General features: G+C 42.7%; 1 protein-coding gene across 3 annotated transcripts in view; it reads left to right on the forward strand.

Moving 5' to 3' along the window:
* Positions 1-24,774, forward strand: part of LOC144003322 (protein phosphatase 3 catalytic subunit alpha) — a 45,792-nt gene that overhangs the window by 6,928 nt on the left and 14,090 nt on the right. For 2 of the 3 annotated variants that reach the window (XM_077499450.1, XM_077499451.1), the window contains exons 2-8: positions 14,183-14,383; positions 18,059-18,183; positions 18,808-18,919; positions 19,037-19,182; positions 20,086-20,225; positions 21,541-21,618; positions 22,707-22,801. In XM_077499450.1, coding sequence (XP_077355576.1) covers positions 14,183-14,383; positions 18,059-18,183; positions 18,808-18,919; positions 19,037-19,182; positions 20,086-20,225; positions 21,541-21,618; positions 22,707-22,801 — 897 coding nt within the window. Of the gene's footprint in view, positions 1-7,456; positions 8,053-14,182; positions 14,384-18,058; positions 18,184-18,807; positions 18,920-19,036; positions 19,183-20,085; positions 20,226-21,540; positions 21,619-22,706; positions 22,802-24,774 lie in introns of those variants that run through there. The other variant, XM_077499452.1, reaches the window with a different exon arrangement.

The following is a 24,774-nucleotide window of genomic DNA, read 5'->3' on the forward strand; positions in this document are numbered from 1 at the left end:
CTGTTTGAAATGACAACCCGAGGGAGAAGTTTTCCCGTCTTTCAGGTGTCGTTAGCTCACTAACCTCATTGTGTGGACACAAGAAACTCCAGCTATACAAATACAGCTGGAGGTGAGTGCAGGCCTCAAGGTTTATTTACTTTGGTTGGCATTCGCTGAAGCTTCTTGTTCCACATGGTGCTGGAGAGTTGCAGCCTGACAGGATGCGGTCTTGGGATTATTTTTCCTTTTTCTTTGTTTCTTTTTTTTCTTTTTTGCATGTGCACTTCTTGATGCCAGCTGACATCTTGTCGATTTATTTTTTATTTTTTGTATGATTTGACATGAAAACAACAGAAATTGCTCTTTGCTGTAATGGCCAAGGCAGTTCATTAACAGCTGTAAAAACAAAGCAACACATCATGCGTGACAGTGTTTTGCCTTCTGAAATAAATGTTGCAAAGAAGCCACCAAAAACAAATACAAAAAAAATGTCGCCGGCTACTACCTCTCAAATGTCCAAAGTCACACCTATAGGCCATTGAAGTACAATAGAGCTTTTCCTTATTGTGATTTACTACACCATCATTTTTTCAAGGTGCTCTTCCCATGTAAGTTTTTAAACATAAATGTTTTGATCTTGTAGTTTTGGCTTGTGCTAAAATAATGGCAGATGAACCTTAAATTAAAAGACGAAAGTTTATTTACTTCAATTACAGTTGTTCATTTACTAAACACATTGATTTGCGGTCTTTTTTTTTTTTTTCATTAAAAAAAAAATACAGATAAGAATTGAAGGGCCGACAACGCTCACAAAAAAAAAAAAAGAAAAGAAAAGAAAAGGAGGAAGCCATCTAACAACGCTCTACAATTTATGACGACATGGCGACCCATGGTCGCCGATAATTTATAAAATGCTCACTACTTATATGATTACGTCTTAACTTGCAGTCTTTAAGTGTGTTTTTTTTCCCCCAAAGTAAAAGCAATTGTTTAATTTTGGTTCAACAAAGATAATCAGTCCACTTTCATGGAGGGCTGCAGAAATCGGAGAATGTTTACGATCATTACCAAAAATAGTCATTGATTAATTAATTTGATAATCAATGAGTTGCCAATTAATCGTTGCACCTCTGTTAGGGACTATAGAAATCAATGTCTAAAATATAAAGCCCACCAACCGACCGAAATAAAGGAGTATTTTTTTTTTAAACTGCAGCCTTTACGATTTAAATTAAAATTGCATTCTATCACATTGCAATGTCGATTTGAAGTTGATTAATTGTTCCGCTGTGCATTAGAGGCATCGTTTGGATGGCGCTCATGACTTGAGTGTGCTGTAAGATGAAAAAAGTTAGCGGGCTGGTAACATTTGAGCCAGGCCACTCAGCCTTTGCTGCCCACGTGGCAGGAAGAGGAATGACGACCTGGCCCACTCGCTCAAAACAAACTTTGCAGAGGCTGAAAAGAGGCAGAATCGTGACCGAGCTGTGTGTGCATGTAGACTGTGTGTGTGTGTGTGTGTGTGTGTGTGTGTGTGTGTGTGTGTGTGTGTGTGTGTGTGTGCGTTGTTGTCAAGGCAGGACTTGGTGCTTATCTGCTGCTCTGCCCTTGATGTGAAATTTCATTAGCGCCACACGCTCATTCACTCCTGGTATGTTCAATTTCTCTGCTTTGCAGTTAAATGAATTTTGCACTGAAGCTGCGTGTGATAAAGTGCGCTTTGCCGTGAGCCCGAGGCGGAGCAGAGTGTCCCAACCCCCCTGGAAATGAAGCCCACTCATTCAGTGTTGGCCTCCACAGTTGCCAGGCAATCACATATCTCATCAGTCTGCCTTACAGCGAGCCTCCGTTAGCCAGATTGTGTGGAGGTTAGTATGTCCCACGGCTCTCATTGATTATTCTTCTTTGCTTGTCTAAGCATCACTGGGGAGTCCTGCATTGCGCTCAGCGATTGTTTGATCCCCGATGCGGTCTCACTCCATTTCAGAGCTTGTAGGCGGGAACACCCTCTCTCATGACTATCATGGCAAGCAATGAGACCACTTAATGAAGATGCATTGGAACCGCGGTTCACAAACTTGATCCATTCCGAAACTCCGTACATGAATCCAAACGTTCATGAACTCAAGCAAAAATCTATCGGTGGTCAAGTGGTAAGGATGTTGAGCTTGAGTTGACTTGCACTCTTAGCCTCCTTCTGCCAATAGTTCCATTTTTTTTTTTTTGTGCCTGTGTCAGACTCATGTTGTAATACCAAAACACCAATGATGCTTCAGACCAGTCTCCCTGTATAGAAGGTAATTCGATCCTCCCTGAGGAATGTGGTGAGCTTTGGGCACAGCCAAAGTGAAGTACAAATCAGCCGGCCCGCTCGCAGATAGTGTAACTAAGTGATTTGAAGCCAGTGCTCGGGTTGCAGTCGGCTAAGGAAAAATCCACTTTGCCTCCCCCATCCCCAAAACCGCATTCATGGTAATTTTCCATCTTGTATACTTCTTCTAAAGACAGTATGTGACATTATCTGGGAGCTGCATTTAGCCGTCTTTCATTTCTGTTTGTTGTAGAGCCAGACCTTCTTTTGAGCCCAAACAGATGGAGTATACATGCAGGGCCATCTCTATTCAGCCTTATTTGCTTTGAAGGAAAATAAATATGCGTTGTGAAACAGCAAACTACCAGGGCACCTACCGTATGGTCTGTAAGACTTCACAGTGAAGGAAATTGTTTTAAGAACCACATTGATATGTCAGTTGAGCAATATCGTCTGCTTTTTTGTTGGTCAAAGGACTTGTCTGACACGACCAACAGATCCATGTGCACACAAGGGAGAACGCACAATTGCCATTTGAACAAGTCATCGCTCTAGTCCATAAATATGTTTACATGACACTCGAGAAAAGAGAAGAAGTGAAAGTGACATCCTGGAGTGGCCATTTTTGGACAGAAGAGGAGACAGAAATAATGCTGCAGAAGAATTAGTGAGTCACATCAGGAGCTGGAGTCGGGTTGGTCAGTTATTTCAGTGTGAGTGTCTGGGTGAGAGATGTCAGCTCCTTGCAAGTGCTCTCATTTTCTACCCCTGTGTTTGACGGCGTCATTTAATCAACTGGAAATGCATCTTTGACTTCGGCTCTTCCTGTCCACATACGAGGGAATTATAGTAGCTCACTTGCCGAGCAAGCAACAACTTGTAACTTAAGAAACTTGGATGATATATAAAAGAGCAGTGGAATCTAGCAGGGCTGTAGTCAAGTCCACTTTTACCGAGTCCAAGTCAATTCTGAGTTACAAATGTCCGGATCCAAGTCCAAGTGAGATCAAGAGTAAAACTTAAGACGGAAAACAATTATTTTCGCGACCACAAAATTCAAGAAATTTTCGTTCCTTAATATCAATACAAAAATGTGAAGACATGGAGCTTGCCTCGTCAAGCCCCTATCCCACTGAGAGGTGAACCTTTGCGAATGTTTGCAAACCTTGAACGAACCCTGACAAGAGTGCACATTTGCTACCTTTGCACTACAGTCACAAACATTCGCCCTTCAGTGGGATGCGGGCTTAAGAAGACTGACGGGCACCGACTTAACCTATTTTTGTGGCGCCTCTGCAAGTGTCTAACATAGTTCAACGTGGTGCCCTATGTGTCCGAAATTGTTTTTCTAACAGAATCTGCCGGTTGCTATCTATCTAGCTGTTTTATAACCCCACTCACTGTTGGCTAACATGACTGAAAGAAAAAAAGACTGCGTGCTTTGGCACTCGTGGTCAGGTTAACCAATCAGATGGTTTGCTACCCGGTAGCCGTGGTTACCAGGTGACCAGTGTCAATGCTGGTCTGTTTTGATCATCTGAAAAACTATATTTTCAGGAATAAAACAAAGGTGGACTCGGTCGAGCTGATAGAAATATTTTACGAGTCCAATGTCCAGGTCTGAGACATGTCCGAGTCAAATGGAAAGGAGTTAGTCAAGTCCGAGAAAACAGTAATAATGTTTGAAGTCTGAGATCGGACTCCAGTACTACAGCCCTGGATGGAAGCTAGTGATGTTAGCAACTTCCTACATGACTGAGTTGCAGAGATAGAGTTTGGACCCTTCCAAAAAAAAAAAACCTAATCGCAGTGATAAACTTCTGGCTCACCGCAGGGATCAGCACAATGACCTGGTCAGCCACAACCTGGATTTTTGAAAGAAAGCCCTGGACCTCTGTGACGTTGCCTTCCTCTGACTGAACGGCGGTTTGCGAATGTGACGCTAACTACCTTTAATCTCGTGGCTGCCGGTAAAGCCTGCACAGATGGTGCCTTCTGCATAATACGCTGCCAATGAATTTGGAAAGTGCTCTCTCTGCAGTATGGAGGTCAGGCTGGCGGCAGAGGAGGATGATTTACTCTACAGTCCCTTTTAGCCCACAGGGCTTGCATAATCGCAGCTACTTCAGGGGCTCCGTCACAGCTTCTCCTGTTATATGTAGCGCCACTGGGGAGCTGGTAACGGCGAGACAAGGTGTACGAGTTCACTTACATCCGATGCTGACTCAGAATTCCTTTGCTTGTTAGAGATACAAGTCTTTTATCGGCCACCCTTGTCATGCTCCCCCCCCTACCTACCTTTGGTTCTTGGCCGTTGGGTACTCCTGGCAGGAGAGGGAGAACCTGCCACGCCCGCACAGTCATGGCCCTGATACAGCCATGAGCTCGAGAGGTGGGTGTGGGCAAGGGGGATCAGGAAGCCATGGTTAAGGGACAGGGGATTTTTAGGGCTCTTGTTGTCTTGGCAAGAGGCAGGAGGAGGTGGCTGACTGCGCCATCCCATTGCCTCGCCACCTGTCCTCTGAAAAACCGCTGTCACTATGCCAGAAATAAAAGTCAACCTCTAAATGCACTGTATGCTACGATGAAGCACGGTGCAGTTTTTCAATCAAATGGCACTTTTTTTTTTTCTTCCCGTTCTTTGGTGAAATGCTTTCTCACATATCCGAGGGTGCTATTCCTGCATCCTTCACATGGCTTGCCCCAATTAACAGGCCAGTGTGATAGTTGGAGAATGGTATTTAATTTATTTTTCAGACAAGCAGGTGTTACTGTATCTTCAGGCCGAAGGCTGGTGTTTAATTTGGGTCATCCTTGGGTCCGGTATGTGCCGTTGAGTAAGTGTGGGTGCAAATATAGACCGACCGTCACCTCACCCCCTCCGTATGAGTATTGTAATTGCAGTGCAGAAATGTCCACAACTCAGCTGCCAACGAGCCTTCCTTGAGAGGTGCGATCACGCCTGTTCAGGCATATTATGTTCGAGACAAACTGTGAATGAGTACAGAAAATAGTGGAGTAGAGAAGTGCAAAACTTGGTCATGCCAAACTCCTCGACTATGTCTGTAGAATGGACTATGAGACTCCTAGAAAGCTGTCACGTGAAATTGTAGATACTAGATACCTTTACTTGCCCTGATCAGCCTCTTATGCAGTTTTCTCTTAGAACAAGGGTCTCAACTCAACTTACATGGGGGCTGCTGTAGATATAGTCTGTGTCTGGGCCATATCAAGTATTCCATAAAAAAGGGGTTCAAGAATTAAAAAAAAAAAAAAAAAAAAAAAAAGTACAACTGTAATCCAATCTTCTCAATCTTCACTAATAACAGTTCAGAACATTAACGGTTCTTCAGAATGTGAACAACATTCATGACACGTTCCTCTTTGTCATCTCCTTGGTACTTTGTGTAGCCCTCAGCATGTCTTGTTGAGTAATGACCTCTGATTTCTTGAACACTGCAACCTTCTCTGTGCCTTAAAGCTGAGATGGGCACAAGTCCAAGTCAAGTCCAAGACATAGAATTGTGTGTTGTTGTCTACTCTTCGGTGTTGTTGCTAACATTGGATGTTGCTATGGCATAGAGAAAGGTCGGGAGAGCGAGAGAGAGAGAGAGGGACAACTCGCGAGCCGGCATCTGAGTCCCACTCACACGCATATAGACATTTGGACTGAGAAGAGAAATTGAGAGCAAGCCACACCATAGAGACTTGTAATTTCCATGAGTCCCAAAAGAAGAGTCAGTCAAGTCTCGAGTCTATAGTGGACGAATCTGTTAAGTTGTAAGTGTCAATAAAATAGCGACTCCTGTTTTTCTTGAAATTGACTGTTCTCGTTGGCAACCATTCTCTTCAAGGCTGAATTTAAAAAAGACATGACAGGATATCTTTTCCTTTCACCTGGTGTTACTTGAGAATTTCATTTCGCCAAAAACTGTCATGAGCCTGAGCTATATGATAGCACAAAAGTGATTAAAAAGCAAAAATTGACAATGGCAAATGACATAGCAAAAATGGTGGGGGCCTTACACTTTGATGTCAAATAGGGGGCCGCAAAATATCATCCTGTGGGCCACAAATGGACCCCGTGCCGCATGTTTAAGACCCCTGCCTTAGAACCTTCTGATGTTGGTGATTTAGTGATGAAAAATCAGAGTGAACTGCAAAAGGTCTGTCACGCCCCCCATCAGCATGTAACTCTAACAACAAGGACCACTGGCCGGGCTCTCCAGGGTTAGTGGGGGACATATGTTTGCAATAGAACTGTGTTGTCAGTCCCTCCCACTACAAGGACCAGTTGACAGCTTGATGGAGAGTGGCAGGCCAACTCACAAAGGTGGCCTGCGCATGTGCAAAAGCCTCTTTTTGCCCTGACGGGGATACAAACATGCCTATAAATCCCTCTCTTCCTGCCTTGCTATGTAGTATGTGTTTCAAGCCGTCAAACAGATAGCTTGTGCCTTGTGCTTATATCAGATGGAAAGACAGCTTTTGTCTTCACTATCCGGTGAATCCCCAGCAGAGGTGGGTAGCGTAGCCAAAAATTTTACTCAAGTAAGAACAATTAGAAACTTGTACTTTAGCCTAAATCTTTTATATTTACATATGCTATTTATACGCTCTCTCTGTATCACTTGTTTTTCTCTTAGGTGGATGAGGAACGTATTTTCCACGTGGTTCACTCTTAACTGCATTCACATTTCTTTCCATTGGAAGTAGCCTTTAGCTTGAGGATGAGTAAAAGCTCTCGACTCAATAGAAATTCAATTAAACAAACTGGGCCAAACTCTTCTCTCATCATCTGCTGCCAATCATTTCCAGCAAGCGCCAACCCTGCAGGCGATACTGCGATACTGTTAGCGTCTGGATGCCCTCAAAATTGCAGTTAGTGAACTGCTACATTTGTCCTGAAAGCTTGTTTCATTAAGGTGAAGCGGTCTCGCTCTTAGGGGCTGTTGGTTTTCTTGTTAGCGTATAGGCAAAACCTGTTCCCTATCTTCCATATCCTTTCTACCTCCTCCATTGTTCCGCTGCTGCTATGCTCCAAAGCTGATTACAGCTCCGTCTCTAATGAAAGCTAATCCTGTGTCACGGCATTGTGTAGGGAGGGGGCGGGTACAGACCTCAGCGAGGCAAAGCCAGCAGGGAACATCTTCCTCAGGACCTGTCAGAACGGCTCTCGCAGGAAATGCCAGAGTCTTATACTGGCTACAAACCTCCAAATCTAGGAGCCGTTTTACATGGACGCTGACCTTTTGCTCGGCTGCTTAAATGTGTGATAATTCACAAGTGGGATTAGCAGACCCTTTAATATCTTTCATTCAGGATGAAAGTGACTTGTTGGGGAGTGATGAGCTGACATCAGGTGGCGGTCAAAACGTCACGATTGTTGTTACGCAGCAAAATCCTTGTGTTCTTTCAGCATCACTTTCTTTCTCACTGCAGCTTGGAACGGGATTGGGATCACACAGGATGACGGCCGAGGAGGCTGTGCCAAAATGGACTTTACTTGTGTTCAGCACTGAAACTGCAGCAAAGCCAAGCTGACACTACTGACCTCTTATTTCATTGACAGCAGTGTTCCCCCATTATATCGCGGTTCACCTTTCATTTGGGCTTTAAATTGTTTTATTTTGGTGTGGTTTATGTCATGCTTGGATGAATGGAAGTTGACAAACTCACTGGCTGATTTGGACATGAGATAGTAGGCGATGCAACGGATTATCCTTTGTGCAACGAATGGGCCAGTTACCGGTTTCCAGGTGTGTAGTGTTTTTTTTGTTGTTGTTGTTGTTGTTGTTGTTTTTTAATAAGTTATTGTTTGAACAGCTAAAACTAGCGGGACCAGATTATAAAAATTAAAAACTGGGACATGACAATTGAGCTGAAAATCAAATTTGCTATATATTCTCACTAGGAACTATTCCTAACAAATTTAATCGCAATTCAATTTAGTAACTTTTGATTATGTTATTACTCTAGCTAATGCTAAATGATTGCCAGTTCAACAGCACGAAGACAATGCACTCCCCATTATCCAACCTTTTTATGTTTGTCGCGGTTACCTCGCGATCCCCACATTGTAACAGGAAATGCCAAAAAGTCCAGCCCGCGTTTGGTCTGACTGACTTCATTTCCCATGATTCTTACACACGGAAGCACGATGTCATTGAATGTTTACTAAAGTGTCTCAGTGCTAGTCAGGCAAATTGTGGCACAACGTGGTACCACACTGAAAGCTTAAATTCCAACTTGCCTCAATAATGTTAAAAACCCATAAAAATTGTCGCTTTAAAATCTGAGATATAGCGGTGGCGCAAATGATAAACTGTGACATAGTTGGGGGACATGGTGCATATTTCTTTCTGTTCTCTTTTTGGCCCTTCAATTCAAAACTGAACTGAGCTCTCACCCCAGCGTCACTGCTGTCGTATTTGGCAGCTGTGACAGGGGTCCCTGGCTGCCTCTAACTGTGTCATTGATCTGCTGCCACTATGATGGCTCGTCACAGGCACCCAATCTCCAGCAGGAATCAACTGCAGGGACTTCCCTCACAGTGACCACCCAGCTCTCCCCCCCCAACCCTTCCCCATCACCCTCCACCTACTTCCCGTCATCCCTCCTTACTTTGCATACATACTCAACAGCCGTCGTGCCTCCCGCGCTGCTGCCCTTTGCTGCACTAATTGATCGGGCGTATTTTTGATCATTCCGCCACTGCACACACTCTGCGGTTAAATCTGTTGAGCAAACAGCAGGATTAACAGCGACCGCTCACCCTCACATGTCACTCGGGTCTCAAAAGCCCTGACGGCTTCTGTCAGAGCTTGATGGGTCTGACAGCTGTGTCACAATGGACGCTAGAATTGATGCTCACGTTCACTTGTCCATCTTAATAACCAGCAGCCGATTGGATAGCCGTCATTGATGGTAACAACAGAAGCCTTTTTTTATTTGTATGTTTTAGAGCATTACACTTATACACATACACGTTTTTGTTTTTTTTTGGCTTTTGAAGTCAATTATGTAAATAGGTTTGTTATAATATATATTATATATTATGTTTGTGTGCAAATGATCAGTGCCTTGATCTGAACCAGGAAATACCATTTACACTGGTTTGTTTGTTATTTAGCATTTCAGAATGTGTGGCATATATTTGCTGCTCCCATTTTTTTTCAGCCTTGGATCACTTTAGCACATCACATAATAACCTTTGATGGATAAAAGATTAAGACTTTGACTCCACAGGGCTGTTTCCCTGGCAACACGCTTTACTCGTTTTCATCTAATATCTCCTCACCTGCTTGTTGATGCAGCAGAAAGCGCTTGCATGTTAGCTGCAATGGTCAAGAACTGTTAGCAGTACGCTAATAGGCGTGAATGAACATTATTTATTATGACATTGACTCCAGGTCATTCTAATGAAATGAAAGACTCTTCAATTTGTAACCACGTTACACATAAAATTGCATAATTGACATAAACACAGGGTTTTTCGTGGCTCAAATTGAGGCAGAGGTTCCTGATCATTATAGCACATTTGCATATGCCTTCATGAATATTTTGTTTTCCCACCGTGCCAAGACATCCCTGAAATGCCACAAACATAACAATGTGACTGAAAGCCCTTGATTGGATCTGCTTGGATGCAAAAGAAACATTATTTATTGGTGCGACAAATTTGCAGTTAGAAAATCCATCATTTGCGTCTCTTCTTTCGCAGTTTTAATTGCGACTTCCAACTGTTTTCTCATACCTCGCCACTACATCTGCACAGGGTAATACCGTAATTTCTGTAAAAATTAAATAATCTGGAACAGGTAAAGATTTTCATGAGTGCTATGATTATGCTAATGTATGGCCCAATATATATCGGCAAGTACGTATATGAATCTTATTAAAACTAAAAACATAGCGGAACATAAATCAAACATACATGATAGTTAAATGACACACATTCAACAACTAGTAACGCAAACACATGTACTGAGGCCGGTCCATTCAAAGCCAATGGCTGCATTGGAAGATCACAGTGTTATAATAAAGTGTGGCACAAGTACTCTACTATTGGTCTGGTAAAAAAAAAAAAAAAAAAGTGGCATCGAATCGAGCATCTCTATTTCACAGATTCCACACGTCATCTGGCGCCCGTACGTCAGCGGGCATCAGCGCCAAGTGCTAATCCCTCACTTGACGTCTTCCACAATAGTCTGCACCCAGGTGAAAAAAAATATGGCTCTTTATCCGCCTGAGTTGTCTGTCAGTGTCTTCTTGCAAATTAAGACCACCGAGGTGTAAGTCTCCACTGGATATGTTATTGCAGTTAGCATATTGATGGGTGTTGAATATAAATGACTGTGACATTATAGCTCAACTGATTGCTAATTTAAACCCAGGTGTATGATTTTCGGGCATGAATTAAAGCTTGCAAAGGGCAAATAAAGTTGCGAGGGCGTATTATGACTTGGGAAGGTAGTCATCTTTGATACTGCTCCCTCGCGACACTTGTGTTCACTTCCCGTTTGCGTCTTTATTGCCTCTGATGCTCCCAGCACCCCTTTTCTGGGCTTTTTCCGTTTCTACCTCAGCCCATCCGTGCAAGGCACCTGCTGCTATCCCCCCGCTGCATCGCATCGTTCCCTTACACCACACAGATGTAATTAGCTCACTCAAATACACTTAGCTACAAAGCTTCGCTCTGCTCAGCGTTTTGTTCAGGCCGCCTTCCATCACTAATGCATCATGAAGTGCTGCACGCAAATTTCCAAAGTGGCCTTTTTGCCACCAGCGCTCAAGCCCGCAGGCCGATGATTTGATCAAATCCTCCTAGTATTAAGTTGACTGACTGCTACAGTGGTAACGTGACTTATTCATAATGGAGTGTTCATACAACACTGAATGTTACTAACTTGAACTTTTATTTTTTTGGGAATGTGCAATCAAATAAAATTTGAAAATGAGGTGATCAACTTGCCTGTTGTGCAGAAATGTTAATTCCATAGCGGTGGATATTCTGCCATTGTTTCAGAAAAGCTCCTCAGGCCTGGAGTGTGCCTGTGTGTGTTTGTGTGTTTGGGGGGGGGGGGGGGGGGGGGTGATTGAGAGAAAAAAAATACAGAATTTAAATGTTTCTGATTGAATATGATACTTTTTTTGCACCAACAATAATACCCTCTTGAATTCTTTGTTATGTCATTCAATTAAGAAAATTAACAATCTCTGGAAGTGAAGTGGCACTCGTTGGCCTATTCAAGGCTTTGCACAGTTTCATTATCAAAATGCTCCTCAAGTTGTTCTTTTCCAGCGAATGGATGAGGCTCAGTGTATGTAATTAACATATTGCGCAATTTCTCACAAGCTGTAAGTCAGATTGAGCTGACTACGCTTAACAGAACATCTACTCATCCATTTTTTTTCTGGCATTCTGAACGGGCCTTTTGTTGCGTTTGTGTCAAGTGTGGCTTGTTTGGTGGACAGTGACAAGCCGAGCCTTGCCCATCCTCTGGGGGCTCTGCACCAAGCACTGTCAGCGGTTTCACCGGGGCTCATTTTGGCATGAGTTCTCCCATTCGTCTATCTGTAGTCTTTAACTGGCTTCATCTCTCTGATCAATACGCTGGCAACCAGTCGACATAGTTTTATTTCATCCGAGGCAAGTTCATTCCAATTGCTGGTCTCACTCCAGATTCAAGCCTGCAGTGCAGCTCGCTGTCTCCATCTTCAAAGGGACGGATGATTGAATTAATGAAGGCAAGGCACTAATGGAGCATTTGAGAGTCACGCTTCAGATTGTTCGACGCTCTTGCAGCTGTGAAAATGATGGACAAACACATAGACAGATGCCTTGTTTATATCGCTATGCTGGCGATCACATTTTTGTCTTGAGACAAGCACATCTTCAGTCTACCATTATGATGTACTATGTAATGGTTCGGCAGAAGCAAGCGTTAATACTAGAGGCCAGTTGAAAATTCCGCAAGAGGAAAGAAGAGTGTTTCCACTGTCTGTTTCAACTGGAGGCAATGAAAGGGGGATGTGTTGAGTGCAACAAGCACGCCTTTCTCTGGGGTTATTCTTGCTGAGGTATAGTGTTATTCTTTTACAAAGTGTTATGTCACCTCAGCGGTCCGCTCACTATTCCCAGGTTTGTGGGAACTCCCATCCGAGCAAAAGTGGCCACATCTGAAAGGGTCGCATTGTTGCACTGGGTGTGTCACTTTTTTCAGGTCTTGACGGTCCCAAGCTCTATTATTGCGTCAAAGAGTAGCATGGGCTGCCGCTGTGGCCTCTCCAATCAGAAGGCCTGGGCTTCAGACTTGAGTTGCGCAACAGGTGCTGAGGGGAGGCCGACCCAAGGCCTTGTGTAATTCTATATTAGACGCGAGTTTGTCATTGCCCCAGATACCTGAGGGGAGGCATGATGTTGACAAGCAGCTAGATTGTAGCTCACCAAAGGTGCATTCAAGTAGTCTGCCCACAGCAAGGATTGCTAAATTTAATTTCAAACATTTTGTATAAATCTCAAAAGCTTATTTAGCCTTCATTTTCGAGGAGGCCTAGGACAAAGAGAGAGCAACAACAGAGAAAATAAGCCATTGTAGAGCATTTTGAGTGATCTTTCAAGACCTACAAAATATTGTGTTCTTTGACAGAGAACTAACAAAATAAAGAACATATTCTCCTCTTACACTAGGAAATTGTTTTTCTTTATTTTTCCTTTCTTTCGTAATCAGCAGTAGAACACGAGTTTGTTTGTTTAAGACACATTTCTTACCAAAAAAGCAGAGAAAACCATCTTTATTGCGAAAGAAAACATCAAGCAGAACAGTGATCTTGATGCTAGCCATTTATTGCTCTTGCAACTCTTAAAACTTAGAACTATGAATGATATAAAACAAGACTGAGAAGGTAATTTTTATTGGCCAAATAATCATTCATTTACAGATAAACAACTAAGAAACATGCCATTAGCAACACCGCATGGCTCAAATTGAACGTCAGTGGCCATTCATCGTTCACTCCATAAACCGCATTATCCTTTCTTACAGTCGCGACACATACTGTTTACTTAATACTTATACTTCATACTCTGTATTGAATGTAAGGTGTCTGAACTTTTCCATTTCTGTACCTCACGAGCCACGGAACAAGTCGAAATCTATCAAGATCTGTTCGTCATTACAGTGGTTTAGAAACTTGATATTCACACACAATTTGGCCGAGATCCTCCTACTTGTACTTGACGTTTATAGTCGTCAATGGCAGTGACTGTTTGATTTCCAGCTGACAAATACAAACATATGGCAGTGAATGACTTGAGTTTTGCCAGTCATGAATTTAAGTGAAGAGCGAAAAAACTGTGATTTAGTGATTTTTAGTGTAGACACAGAACCTAGTATATCTATGAATAATCCAGTAGTTTTCCTGCACGATAGGAGAAATTCATTTTGTTCCTATAGAAAAATGAATCTATAAAAATGTGCTGTTTTAACACACAGCTGTTACATAGATTTCAAAATGGGTCAGTTGGGACACCAAATATCGTTTCACTTAGCAAGGAGATGCCAAAGTACAGGTCTGGTTACTGCTGATGTCACCTTCAGGAAGGATGGATGTTAGCATACGTGCTCGCACACTCACACGCACTCATAGCCCGCAGCTCACGAGTCTTGGCTTAAGCGTCACACCTGTTTAAAGTGCAAAGCCTGCGCAAAATTAAGTCTTATTTTTAAGTGAAGCCTTGCTCTGGAAGTGTTTTTAACATTTAAACGCATGCAGCGGTAGCGGTGAATAAACATTAGTTATGGAATAATGAAGCGTTAGTGATGGTATGACAAGCAGGCTTAAAAATAGAGATGTCTAACGTTTTCATTTTGCTTCCCCTTGCAGCCGTTCCATTCCCACCCAGTCATCGACTGACGGCCAAAGAGGTGTTTGACGCCGAGGGCAAGCCCAAAGTTGACGTGCTGAAAGCCCACCTGACCAAGGAGGGACGCGTGGAGGAGGCGGTGGCACTGAGGCTCATTAGGGAGGGCGCCGCCATCCTGCGCTCGGAGAAGAACCTGCTGGACATTGAGGCCCCAGTGACAGGTCTGAGGGTGGTTACTTTTCATTCATGTTGTATTTGACATGAAAGTAATTAAAGTGCTGTCACAATATTCTGGCAATGTAGTCTGCTGTACAAGCCTATTCAAAATGGACACTTTTCACCACATAAAGGATCTTGAATGATTCTGTATTGCCACATTTACAGGTAAGTGACTCTGAGCAGGAGGCTCACTGACTCACACGATGCTTGCTATTGGTGCCTTTCTTCCTGGTCAAGTGCTTTTTCCTCCATTAGACTTTGTGATTAGGCTTCTTTGATGCTTTTCATACACAGGATCTATGGCAACAACCCATCGCACACGCTCATTATTTACCCGTCACCCCCCACCCCCAGATCGCGTAACTCGCTATATTCCGAGTAGGTTCCCGCTACTGAACCTTGGAGGCTTTTTGGGTGCCACCATAGAGTGCAGCGGAGGCAAAAAAGAAGTGACAGCATTTCTTATATAAGATCTGAGTTGGGGCAATGAGATGGGACCAAATGTGATAAGTGGGGGGGAAAAAAAAGTCATTGCTTTTTTTGTTTTTACTTGCGATTAAGTATTTGCTGCTCCCCCACACTCATCCTATGAAGACAACCCAATCCCCACATGACACAAGGACTGTGAATTAGTATGTAAATATTTTGCGCGGACGCAATGAAGCACAACACGTCGCCACTCTCGCTCCTCTTGCGCTTGTCGCGCTCACACATGTACTTCCTGGTCACACCAGATGGTCGGTGAAGTTTTTTTTTTTTTTTTTTGCAGCCACATCACCAGGCTGCATGTTTTACAGACAGTACAGTCATGCCCCACTACTCACAAATTTCTAATTGGAGCGCATCTATTTTTATTCACTGATAGTATGCTGGTGTGGCTGCTTTAGAGCGCCTCATTGTCGGAAATGTGTGCACGTTAGAGAGAAGACGGAAGGGTGAGGGGAATTTTTTTTTCACCCCCACTACTTACAGATTTCTAATTGGAACACATATTTTCATTGACTGGTGGAATGGCGGAATATTTATTTATTTATTTTATTTTATTTTGAAGTCCGACGTGACGTGCCAGCGTGTGGACAGAGCTTCTGGCTGGCATGGCCACTTTAGAGTGCCTCATTGTCGTGGCGTGGAAAAGCTCGGGTTCCAACGCAAGTATGGAACGGATGACCAAGTATTTAAATAAACTTGATAAATTTCCAATTATTAAAAAATATGAAGAATATACCATGGAAAAATACATGTTTCCATAATATTACGATTGTTCTAAAAACACTGTTTTCTAATCTAGAAAATTAATAGTGGGTCTGCCTCTGGCATGTATCCCTCGCCATTTACTGTGCACCTTTGCTCTCCCAAGTATACGCCTTGCAGTATATGAAGGAGGGAGTGTGACCCTGTTGTTGTTGTCATCGCGCCTCGATCCGGCCCAGTCTTCTGCCGCTCAATGAGCCCGGCCGGCCTTGGAGTGGCCTGTGTAGGTTCTGAAGCTACGTTGTGTAATGCCCGCCCGCCCACTCACAGTAGCTGCAGCCTGCTGATGTGCCGCTTCTCGGGGAGCTCGCTTTTAGAGCAACAAGCAGGCTCTGGTCAGAACGAATTGTTTCTCGCTCCGGTTAATTTACTCCCACCTGTTCTTCTTATGTGGGCTCGCTTCTCGCCTCGCGTTTGCAGCGACAAGGAGGGGGCGGCGCACGTCTGTAGGTGGACTGAAGCCGAGTGACGGACAGATTGTCTCTTTGCCAGGATAAAGCAGAAGAGTGTGCCACTATTCCATCCTCCACTAGTCCACCCTTAGATTACTGCTTTCTCAATGACATAAGACTCAATTACTCAGGCGTTTCCATAGCAATAAGCATCCTTCACAACATGAACCAAGATGAATCACCTGGAAATTCTTGTGGTTTGTTTGAATAGAAATTGTCTTTATTGCTTCCCTGCATTGTTGTGCTGCATTGTATCTTGTGGCTTCTCGCTCGTCAACGCTTCGGTGATTACTCACACTCTGCCATATTATCGAGAATTTCAGCTCTCTTAAATGCATATCGTGGAGTGAGCATTATTGATTCTCATGAAAGGTTTCCGTTCCTTTCACAATCCCAGTTGCAAATAAAGAATTGCACTTCCTGTTGACGCCATAGCGACAGTAACCAGCCAGTCAGTCAATAAAAGTAGCAGGATGCACTCAACTGCTTTTAAGCTTGAATTAGGTTTACTGAAGCCATTTTTGCACAATCAGGAACTTAACAAGCGATCTAAAATAGTCCGGCACGACGCCATTGTCGTAGTGCTGGCTTGACTGCAGAAGGGATGAGAACATTTTTAGAGAACTGACACAAATAGGCTCAATTTTTGTGTTTGTTTTTTTGTTTTTTGTTTTTTTGAGTGTGAGTTCAAAGTGTATCACGGTGTGGGTATAATGAAAGATAAATAGTAACAGGAAGGTTTGCAATACACTCCGGGAGAGTTTATTCTCTCTGCCGTCTCGTGAGACTCGTAACAGGACTTAATTGCTCTTCAACGCTGTCGTACAGCTCACTCTAATTGGTTGCCTTTTTCTTTTATTTGTAGATGTGCCTCGTAAAGCCACTAAAAGCCAGAATGCTATGCAAACACATTTCACTGTACTCGGCCCATTGTTAGCCGCTTAATTAGCCTATTGCTCCAACGTTTTTGTTTGCCAGTTAAGTAGACTTTGGATGTGGAAATCCAATTTTGAGGCGACTAATTACTGTTGCACAATGGACAGGGTGCAAATTGTACACCAGATATATGCTTTGATTTTATTCAGGTGAAATGTAGCAGTCAAGAATCTCCAGATTCCACCGAAGTGACCTGCAAAGCTTGAATCTGAGCTGCTCACGAGCAAAGGCAGCTGACGCAAATCACAGGCCTGCCTTTGACACCCCCTTCACCTCCTCTCCAGGGAGTAATGGAGTGTGAGGTGACAAAGGTTACAGGAAACTAATCCGCATTGAATGATTTGCGGTTCCCGTCTTGTGGCGTTGGTCCCAATTCTCCAACCAGGAGGCATTTGAACGTGTTTGGCGTGATGTTAAATTGGATAAATCCAAAGGGGAGCCCTCTGGGATTAATCGCGCTAGATGAAGTATTCCGAGGAATTCAAGTGGGGGTAAAAAGACTCCCGGCACCATCGGGATGGATTTCTCCAAGCGAGTATCTGTCTGTGAAGGCGATGACATCTTTTCCAGCGCTTTCCACCAATGGACTTTCAATGTGTTTGGCAAGGCCTGGTGTGCTCAGATTAAATCTGGCGAGGCTGTTGAATGGCTTCAAGGTCTCCAGTAGGCCGAAAGAGACACACGGTACTTTTCACAGGGAGGACTCACAAAATGCATCACATAGTCATAGAATAATCCAACATATACAATACATAATAACTTTCTACTGGATATTAATCAAAGTCATTGTCTTAGTATATTTCAAGGCACCACTGTACATACTATTTTTTTTATGGAACGAAATGTTGGAATATTGAGCACCAGTTAACAGTTGGTCCATAATGTGAAACAGTGCATCCATTATTCTCCTGTAGCTTGCACTGTGGCACTCATGATTGGAAATATGGAAATAAGCAAATGGCTTCTCCCAGTGTTGTGTTGGCTTTTATGTGCTATCTTCCTCACGTATACAGTACTGTATGTGTGCTCAACTTTCAGTGTGCGGTGACATCCACGGGCAGTTCTTTGACCTGATGAAACTCTTTGAAGTGGGAGGCTCACCAGCATCCACGCGCTACCTTTTCCTGGGGGACTACGTTGACAGAGGGTATTTCAGTATCGAAGTGAGTGGTGTGGGGATTTTTTGTGCTTTACGTTTGATACCAGGGCCTTTGGTTGGGGTTTACCTGACTTAATCTACCTCTTAATATCACAATGCAAGTATAGAAACCTTCAAATGTACATAAAAATCAAATACAACAGCACTGTGTCATGTACATTACATACCTGTACAATAAATATTACTGATTTTTTTCTTTTTTAATCTACCAGCCACTTACTGGAATTGGTGCCATCAGGAGAAACACAACCAAATAAAGAGAATAGACTGTTGGGAATAATTTAAAACAATTAAATGGAACAAAAATTTGAATTTAGGTTGTAAATGTAGGGCAGTGCTTCTGATAGTGTGAAATTAATAAAAAGTGGCTACATGCTCCTGGCCTTCTTTTTTTCTTTCATAAATGTAGCCTAAAATCCTAAATAGCAAGTGCCACAGCATATTTTCATAAACTGCTGGTGTTAGAATGCATCTATTCAATAAGACTCCTGCTTTCATATTAGGATTTGATTAATAATATATGTTGGTCATCCGCAAAAGCAAGTTTGCCAACCACAGGCCGCAAAATGTATTGTGATGATGATGATGCAGCTTTGTGTCTTAACTGCACGTTGTTGTTTGTCCACAGTGTGTGCTGTACTTGTGGGCCTTAAAGATCCTCTACCCCAAAACCCTTTTTTTGCTGCGTGGGAACCACGAATGTAGACATTTAACAGAGTATTTCACATTTAAGCAGGAATGTAAGTAGCCCTTTTTTATTCCTAATTGTGACAATGATTGTTGTCCAATTTTCCTGCAAGCTTGTTTGACTTGGCGTGTGTTTTCTCCCCCCTCCATGCCCCCCATCTATATTCCAGGTAGAATTAAGTATTCAGAGAGGGTGTATGACGCGTGTATGGACGCCTTTGACTGCCTTCCCTTGGCTGCACTTATGAACCAGCAGTTCCTCTGTGTACATGGAGGACTTTCTCCAGAAATCACAAATCTTGACGACATCAGGAAAGTATGTGGCCAATGTGAGACTTTCATTTTTTTTTTCTTGCCTGTGTGTGTTTTAATAGTGGGTGGACCTTGGTGGTAAACATACTTTAGGGGAAGTAACTCTGGCAAGAAGGCTCTCAAATGCTGCTCAGGCACAGTGAATCTTTGCACTAATTAAAACATCTTGAAGACCTGGATGCCGTGCTCAGACTAATTCAATAATTCCAAATGGGTTGTGGGTGTCTAATCAGAGAGCATGCGACATAGATTCTACCATATTCAAGTATCCATCATGTGACCCATCCAGTAAACTGCAATCTTTTTTTGTGAAGGACCTCTCCTTTGCTCACAGCAACACTCAGTACCTTGGATAGTCATTGAGACAACTTAAAGCAACAATATGAAGCAATTGTATCTTATTTAATCATGTCCGTGATTTAGATGCTCGGAATTAGGAGGTGCGTTCCTATTGCTGTGTAGTATTAGTGGACAAGCCTGGACACCTCAACATGCCCTTTCACATTAAAAAGACTTCAAAACATGATGTAGCATGTTTGCGGCTCTCAGTGGCTTCAACATAAAGCCAAGTATTATTCCTGACTGCAGCTTTAACATCTCTGGTAAGTGAAAATAAAAAAGTCACCAAAATTTGAATGATTAAAAAAGTAATATTGACAAGTATTTAAAATGAAGCTTCAAAAACAGGAAAAAAAAACAAGTTGCTTGCTAGTCATAATTGTGTTGCCCCCCCCCCCAAAAAAAAAAAAAAACTGGTTAAAAATAGTTTTTGTGCTACGATCTCCACAATTTCTTTGTACATGTCAATTTATCATCAAACATGCTACAAAGAAATCTCAATTCACGTTACAGGCTCTTTAAATGAAGAATGTCCAAATTTGATGACGTCCGCTGTTTCCGTCCGCAGCTAGATAGATTCAAAGAGCCTCCAGCGTACGGACCTATGTGTGATCTGCTGTGGTCCGACCCTCTGGAAGACTTTGGGAACGAGAAGAGCCAGGAACATTTCACGCATAACACAGTGCGGGGCTGCTCCTACTTCTACAGGTCTGTATTGCGAGCTGATTATTTATGTAGTGTCACACACAATTGAAGGATGCTTAGTGGGACACGTTGTTTTGGCGACATCCTGTTGGGTTACTGTTAAGATGACACATAAAACAATCAATCAAACCATAACATTTGTCTATGGAAACTCTGCTAGCTTAATATTAACATATAATGTAAAACCGTTTCAAGCTTTGCCTTATATTACCGAGATCAAATATTCGAACCTACATAAAAGTAACAAAAGTAAAATGGAAAAAAAGCATCATCCATCACTCCTCCATCTCATAAATACCCTTCTTGCCAAATTGTCATCTCTTCATATTGTTGATCCTGTAAAGTCGCCCGTCGCAGACAGACGCTTGCGAGTCTAAGGCAGGATTTATGTAGCCCACATTAGCTTCAATAGAGTTGAGTAACTGAACAAACAGAGGAAATGCAAGGAGCAGGCCGGGCTGGGGCCGCCACAGAATGTAATGAGCTGGCACGTCGCCGCGAGGCGCAGCCATCCCTCTTAATGCGTTCAGCAGTCCCCGCCGTTCATTACGGCCTGAGTGATGCTTCCTTGGCTGTGGCGTGCTTGCGGCGAGCCAGCACAAGCAGTCAGAAATGCCTCCAGTGGCCAAACATGCATTTTCTTCTGCAGCGAGCTAATATTGCGGATAGCCTTTACACGTCCCATTTTGGTGATGTCATGCCGCGTTTATGGTCAGCGATGGCAATGGTACACTAAATTTAGGGACGACCTGAAAATGTGCTATTATCTTTTATGGGTAATTTTTTATTAACTTTTAAAAGCCCAACTGTTCAATGTTTCAGTCATTTTTGTTCAGACCACTGTGGTCTGAACGATGCAACATTTTTTAATTCACACCTCAGATAGGTTTAACAGGTCTAAGTATTTTTTTTCTGCTCCATTTTGAGATCAATACTCCACTCGTGTGGAAAAAAAATATTCCAGATAGTTATCATTTGAGAAGTTAAATCAAGGTTTTAGCTTTCTCCTCTCTTGACTACATCAGCGCAAGCATAAAAAACACTCTTAACACTGCCAGCCAATGTTTTTTTTCCCTCTCTCACTTCACCAAACTGTGACTCATGTGTCACACTTGACATTTAAGCTTCCATTTAAAATAAAAGCCACTATTTGAAAGTGTCCCCTCTGGTTGTACGGTACAAGATGGGAGCCTGTTGTATCCTTTTGTATCCTTTCACTCTCCAGTGTTTTATATTTCCTATGGTGTACCTCAGTCTGGCTTTTCTTGATATGAGAATAAACTGAATTTCTTTTTTTCTCTCTCTCTCTCTGCTGCAGCTACCCTGCCGTTTGTGACTTCCTACATCACAATAATTTATTATCTATCATCCGGGCCCATGAAGCGCAGGATGCTGGGTGAGTTGTGGGCATCTTCCCTGCCCATGATGGCAGCTTTGCTTGCTGATGTTTGTTTGACAAAAACAAAATGCAGCCAACGTGTAGAGAGAGGCTGAAATGACGAGATCGCCTCATGTAGATGTTGTCGCAGTGAAGTGGTGTGGCATTTTATCGTAGCCCATCTTATGATTACTGAGGGTGGAGCAAGTTCACAGTGGTGCGAGGATTAATTTATTTTTTCATGGTGACATTTATTGATATGTCACCCAAGATTCTAAATATTCTTCTAGTAGGTGTATGTGGGTGTTTTTTTTTTTTTTTTTTTTCCGACTCCAATCAGACTTCAGCCTCTGTGTTGCCATGTCAATGTATTCTGCCCAGGGATTTCATAATCCTTAGTGTAAGCCTGTATCACTTCAGCTATTTAGCAATTGTACAGTTTCATAAAACAATCAGAGTTCAAATTCATCCTTGCATGCTAGCTGGCCCACTGCAATGGCAAAATGGCAACACCGGGGTAACCACCACTGTTTAAATCTAATGTAACAGCTTGTATTTTTTGGATCCAACAGAAATTCTACTCAATTTTAGCTTTTTTGATCCATGATTGAAGCTTTTGACCCATTCAGTCATTTTTTGTTCTCCGAGGCGCTTGTTTATCATTTCATGCCTATAGCATGGTCACGTGGGACACCCCGACACATGAGGCTGCCGCCCCGGGGGCTGCACGCACACCATTCAGTCGCATTTGCTTCGAAAGTGCTGCATCTATAAAAAATAAAAAATAAATAAATTTACTGCAAGGGTGTGATACAGTGCATTAATCATCTGCATCTAAAGAAAACATTGCACCATGCCAAGTCAGCACACACTCCCTGAAAGTTGCAAGAGAGCCACACTTGTGTTTGCTTGTGGTGACTTCACAAGAGTCAGGACAGGGATTTGATCTCCTGGGATGACATCAGGTCCCCCTTGGCTTATGCATCACCTTATCAGACAAACACGCCACTGTCGCAGTGAAAACAAGAGACCGCATATCCCGAAGGGGAAACGGCGAACAGCCAATTTGATGCCAACTCGTCCTCACGTTCTTCTTTCCTTGCCAGATATCGCATGTACAGAAAGAGTCAGACCACTGGCTTCCCTTCCCTTATCACCATCTTCTCCGCACCCAACTACCTTGATGTCTACAACAACAAAGGTAAGCTGATGTTTTAGAACACAAGAAGCACAACACCCTTGTTGTAGGGATTTTTTTCATAGAATAATATTAAAAAAATACTTTTAATTGGCACAAAGTAGGGAGTTTTTTTAAGATACGCCATCATTTATTGCAAATGATTAAACAGACCCCAAGCTTCATCTCGCAGACACCCCAGGCTGATCGGTCCTGTTGATGCCCCTCTAATCAGTCATGTGGATGGGGTCCACTGGTTGAACAAAGCGAGCCTCAGTAATGAATCCACTGCTCTGAGCATCTCGCCAAGACCAGCGAGCACAGCCAGTGATTGATGGGCAATCAAGTGTGCACATAAATCTTGAGGGGGAGGGCGGCGGCATCGGTGGGTCCCATCAATCCAGCGCTGGGAGTAGGCACGATGCACCAATGAGACTTTTTTTTTTTTCTTTGAGAGGTGGGGGCGTGCATCGCCTGTCAATAAGGAGCAGGCGGCAGGGGAGAACTTGTTGCGTAAATATGCTGACGCACACAACAGTTAGGTGGCACTCAGTCCAGTTTTTCTGCATACTCTCCATTTGTGCAGCGATCAGTATTTATCTAATAGTGTGACAAAAACATTTCAATAAAATATGTGCTAAATTATTAATGTATTAATGAATTGAACTGATTTACTGGAATTCGCTGGCAACCAGTTCAGGGTGTGTCCCCCGCCTACTGCCCTACTGAGATAGGCTCCAGCACACCCCGCAAACCTTGTGAGGATAAGCGGTCAAGAAAATGGATGGATGGATGAACCGATTTACCCCACACTAATGATTAAATGAGCTAATATGTGCAGATCGCTCAAGACGCATTTTGCTATTGGAACACATTTGCTCCAACCAACCAATCAGATGATGTAAAACTGGTGACATCATTACGGGCCAGCTGTGAGGTTAATTCTAAATATGATTGGTTAAATTGCGTTGAGTAAAAGTTGCATGGGCCAGTGCTACTTATTCTGAAGGCACTGGGCAGATTTCATTGACATGGCTGAAATGTGATTGGAAAAAAAATAAAAAAATCTAACAGCCAAGTGAAGCCAAGAGAAATGCAACCAAATGAAGAGAATAGACTTGGGATGTTTTAAGACTGATACCAAAACGAGTTCTCAACTCATGAGTAGTCACCGGTACTGATACCACGTACCAATACCACTAGTGCTTTTGATGCATAAAAAAAGGGGGAGAAAACTGATAAATAATTTTAATGAAAGATCTCTCAATATAGTGTTTTCCTTAAAATTGTATGACAATAATAGCAATATTCTATTCTAATTATCGCCTGCCCTCGTGAGTACGGATACCTTCAAATGAAGCCTGGTTTCACCCCGATACCTGGTATCGGTACTCGCCCACCCATAAAATAGTCTATTGGAAATTAAGGAACACAAGTGAATGGAACAAATATTCGAATTTGGGTTGTAAATGTACTGTAGTTCCGTGTTTTCATTGTGGTTTGCACTCTTTGAGTTCTGAAGTGACTGCAATGGAGGGGGCGGAGTGTAGGCTGGTGTGTGTGTGTGTGTGTGTGTGTGTGTGTGTGTGTGTGTGTGTGTGTGTGTGTGTGTGTGTGTGTGTGTGTGTGTATGTGTGTTGGAGGGTAGGGGAGTGAGGTGGGGGAGTTGGCAATATTGCTTGTGGTTTCAAATTAATGGAATGTTTTCAGCTGCATGGTTATTGAGTGCACCCGAAAGCCAACAACCCTTAATGGTTTTGCTGCTTGGCTGTAATAAAAGCGAAACATCACAAAGGCAATCAATAGCGATGATAATAATAAAAAAAAAAAAAAGTATGTGTATATATATATATATATATATATATATATATATATATATATATATATATATATATATATATATATATATATATATATATATATATATAAAATAAAAAAAACATTGCCTTTGGGCTTCGGACTCGATTTGTCAGAGCTTACATAAGCGAATAAATGTC

Source organism: Festucalex cinctus, chromosome 16 (assembly GCF_051991245.1).
Source record: "Festucalex cinctus isolate MCC-2025b chromosome 16, RoL_Fcin_1.0, whole genome shotgun sequence".
NCBI lineage: Eukaryota > Metazoa > Chordata > Actinopteri > Syngnathiformes > Syngnathidae > Festucalex > Festucalex cinctus.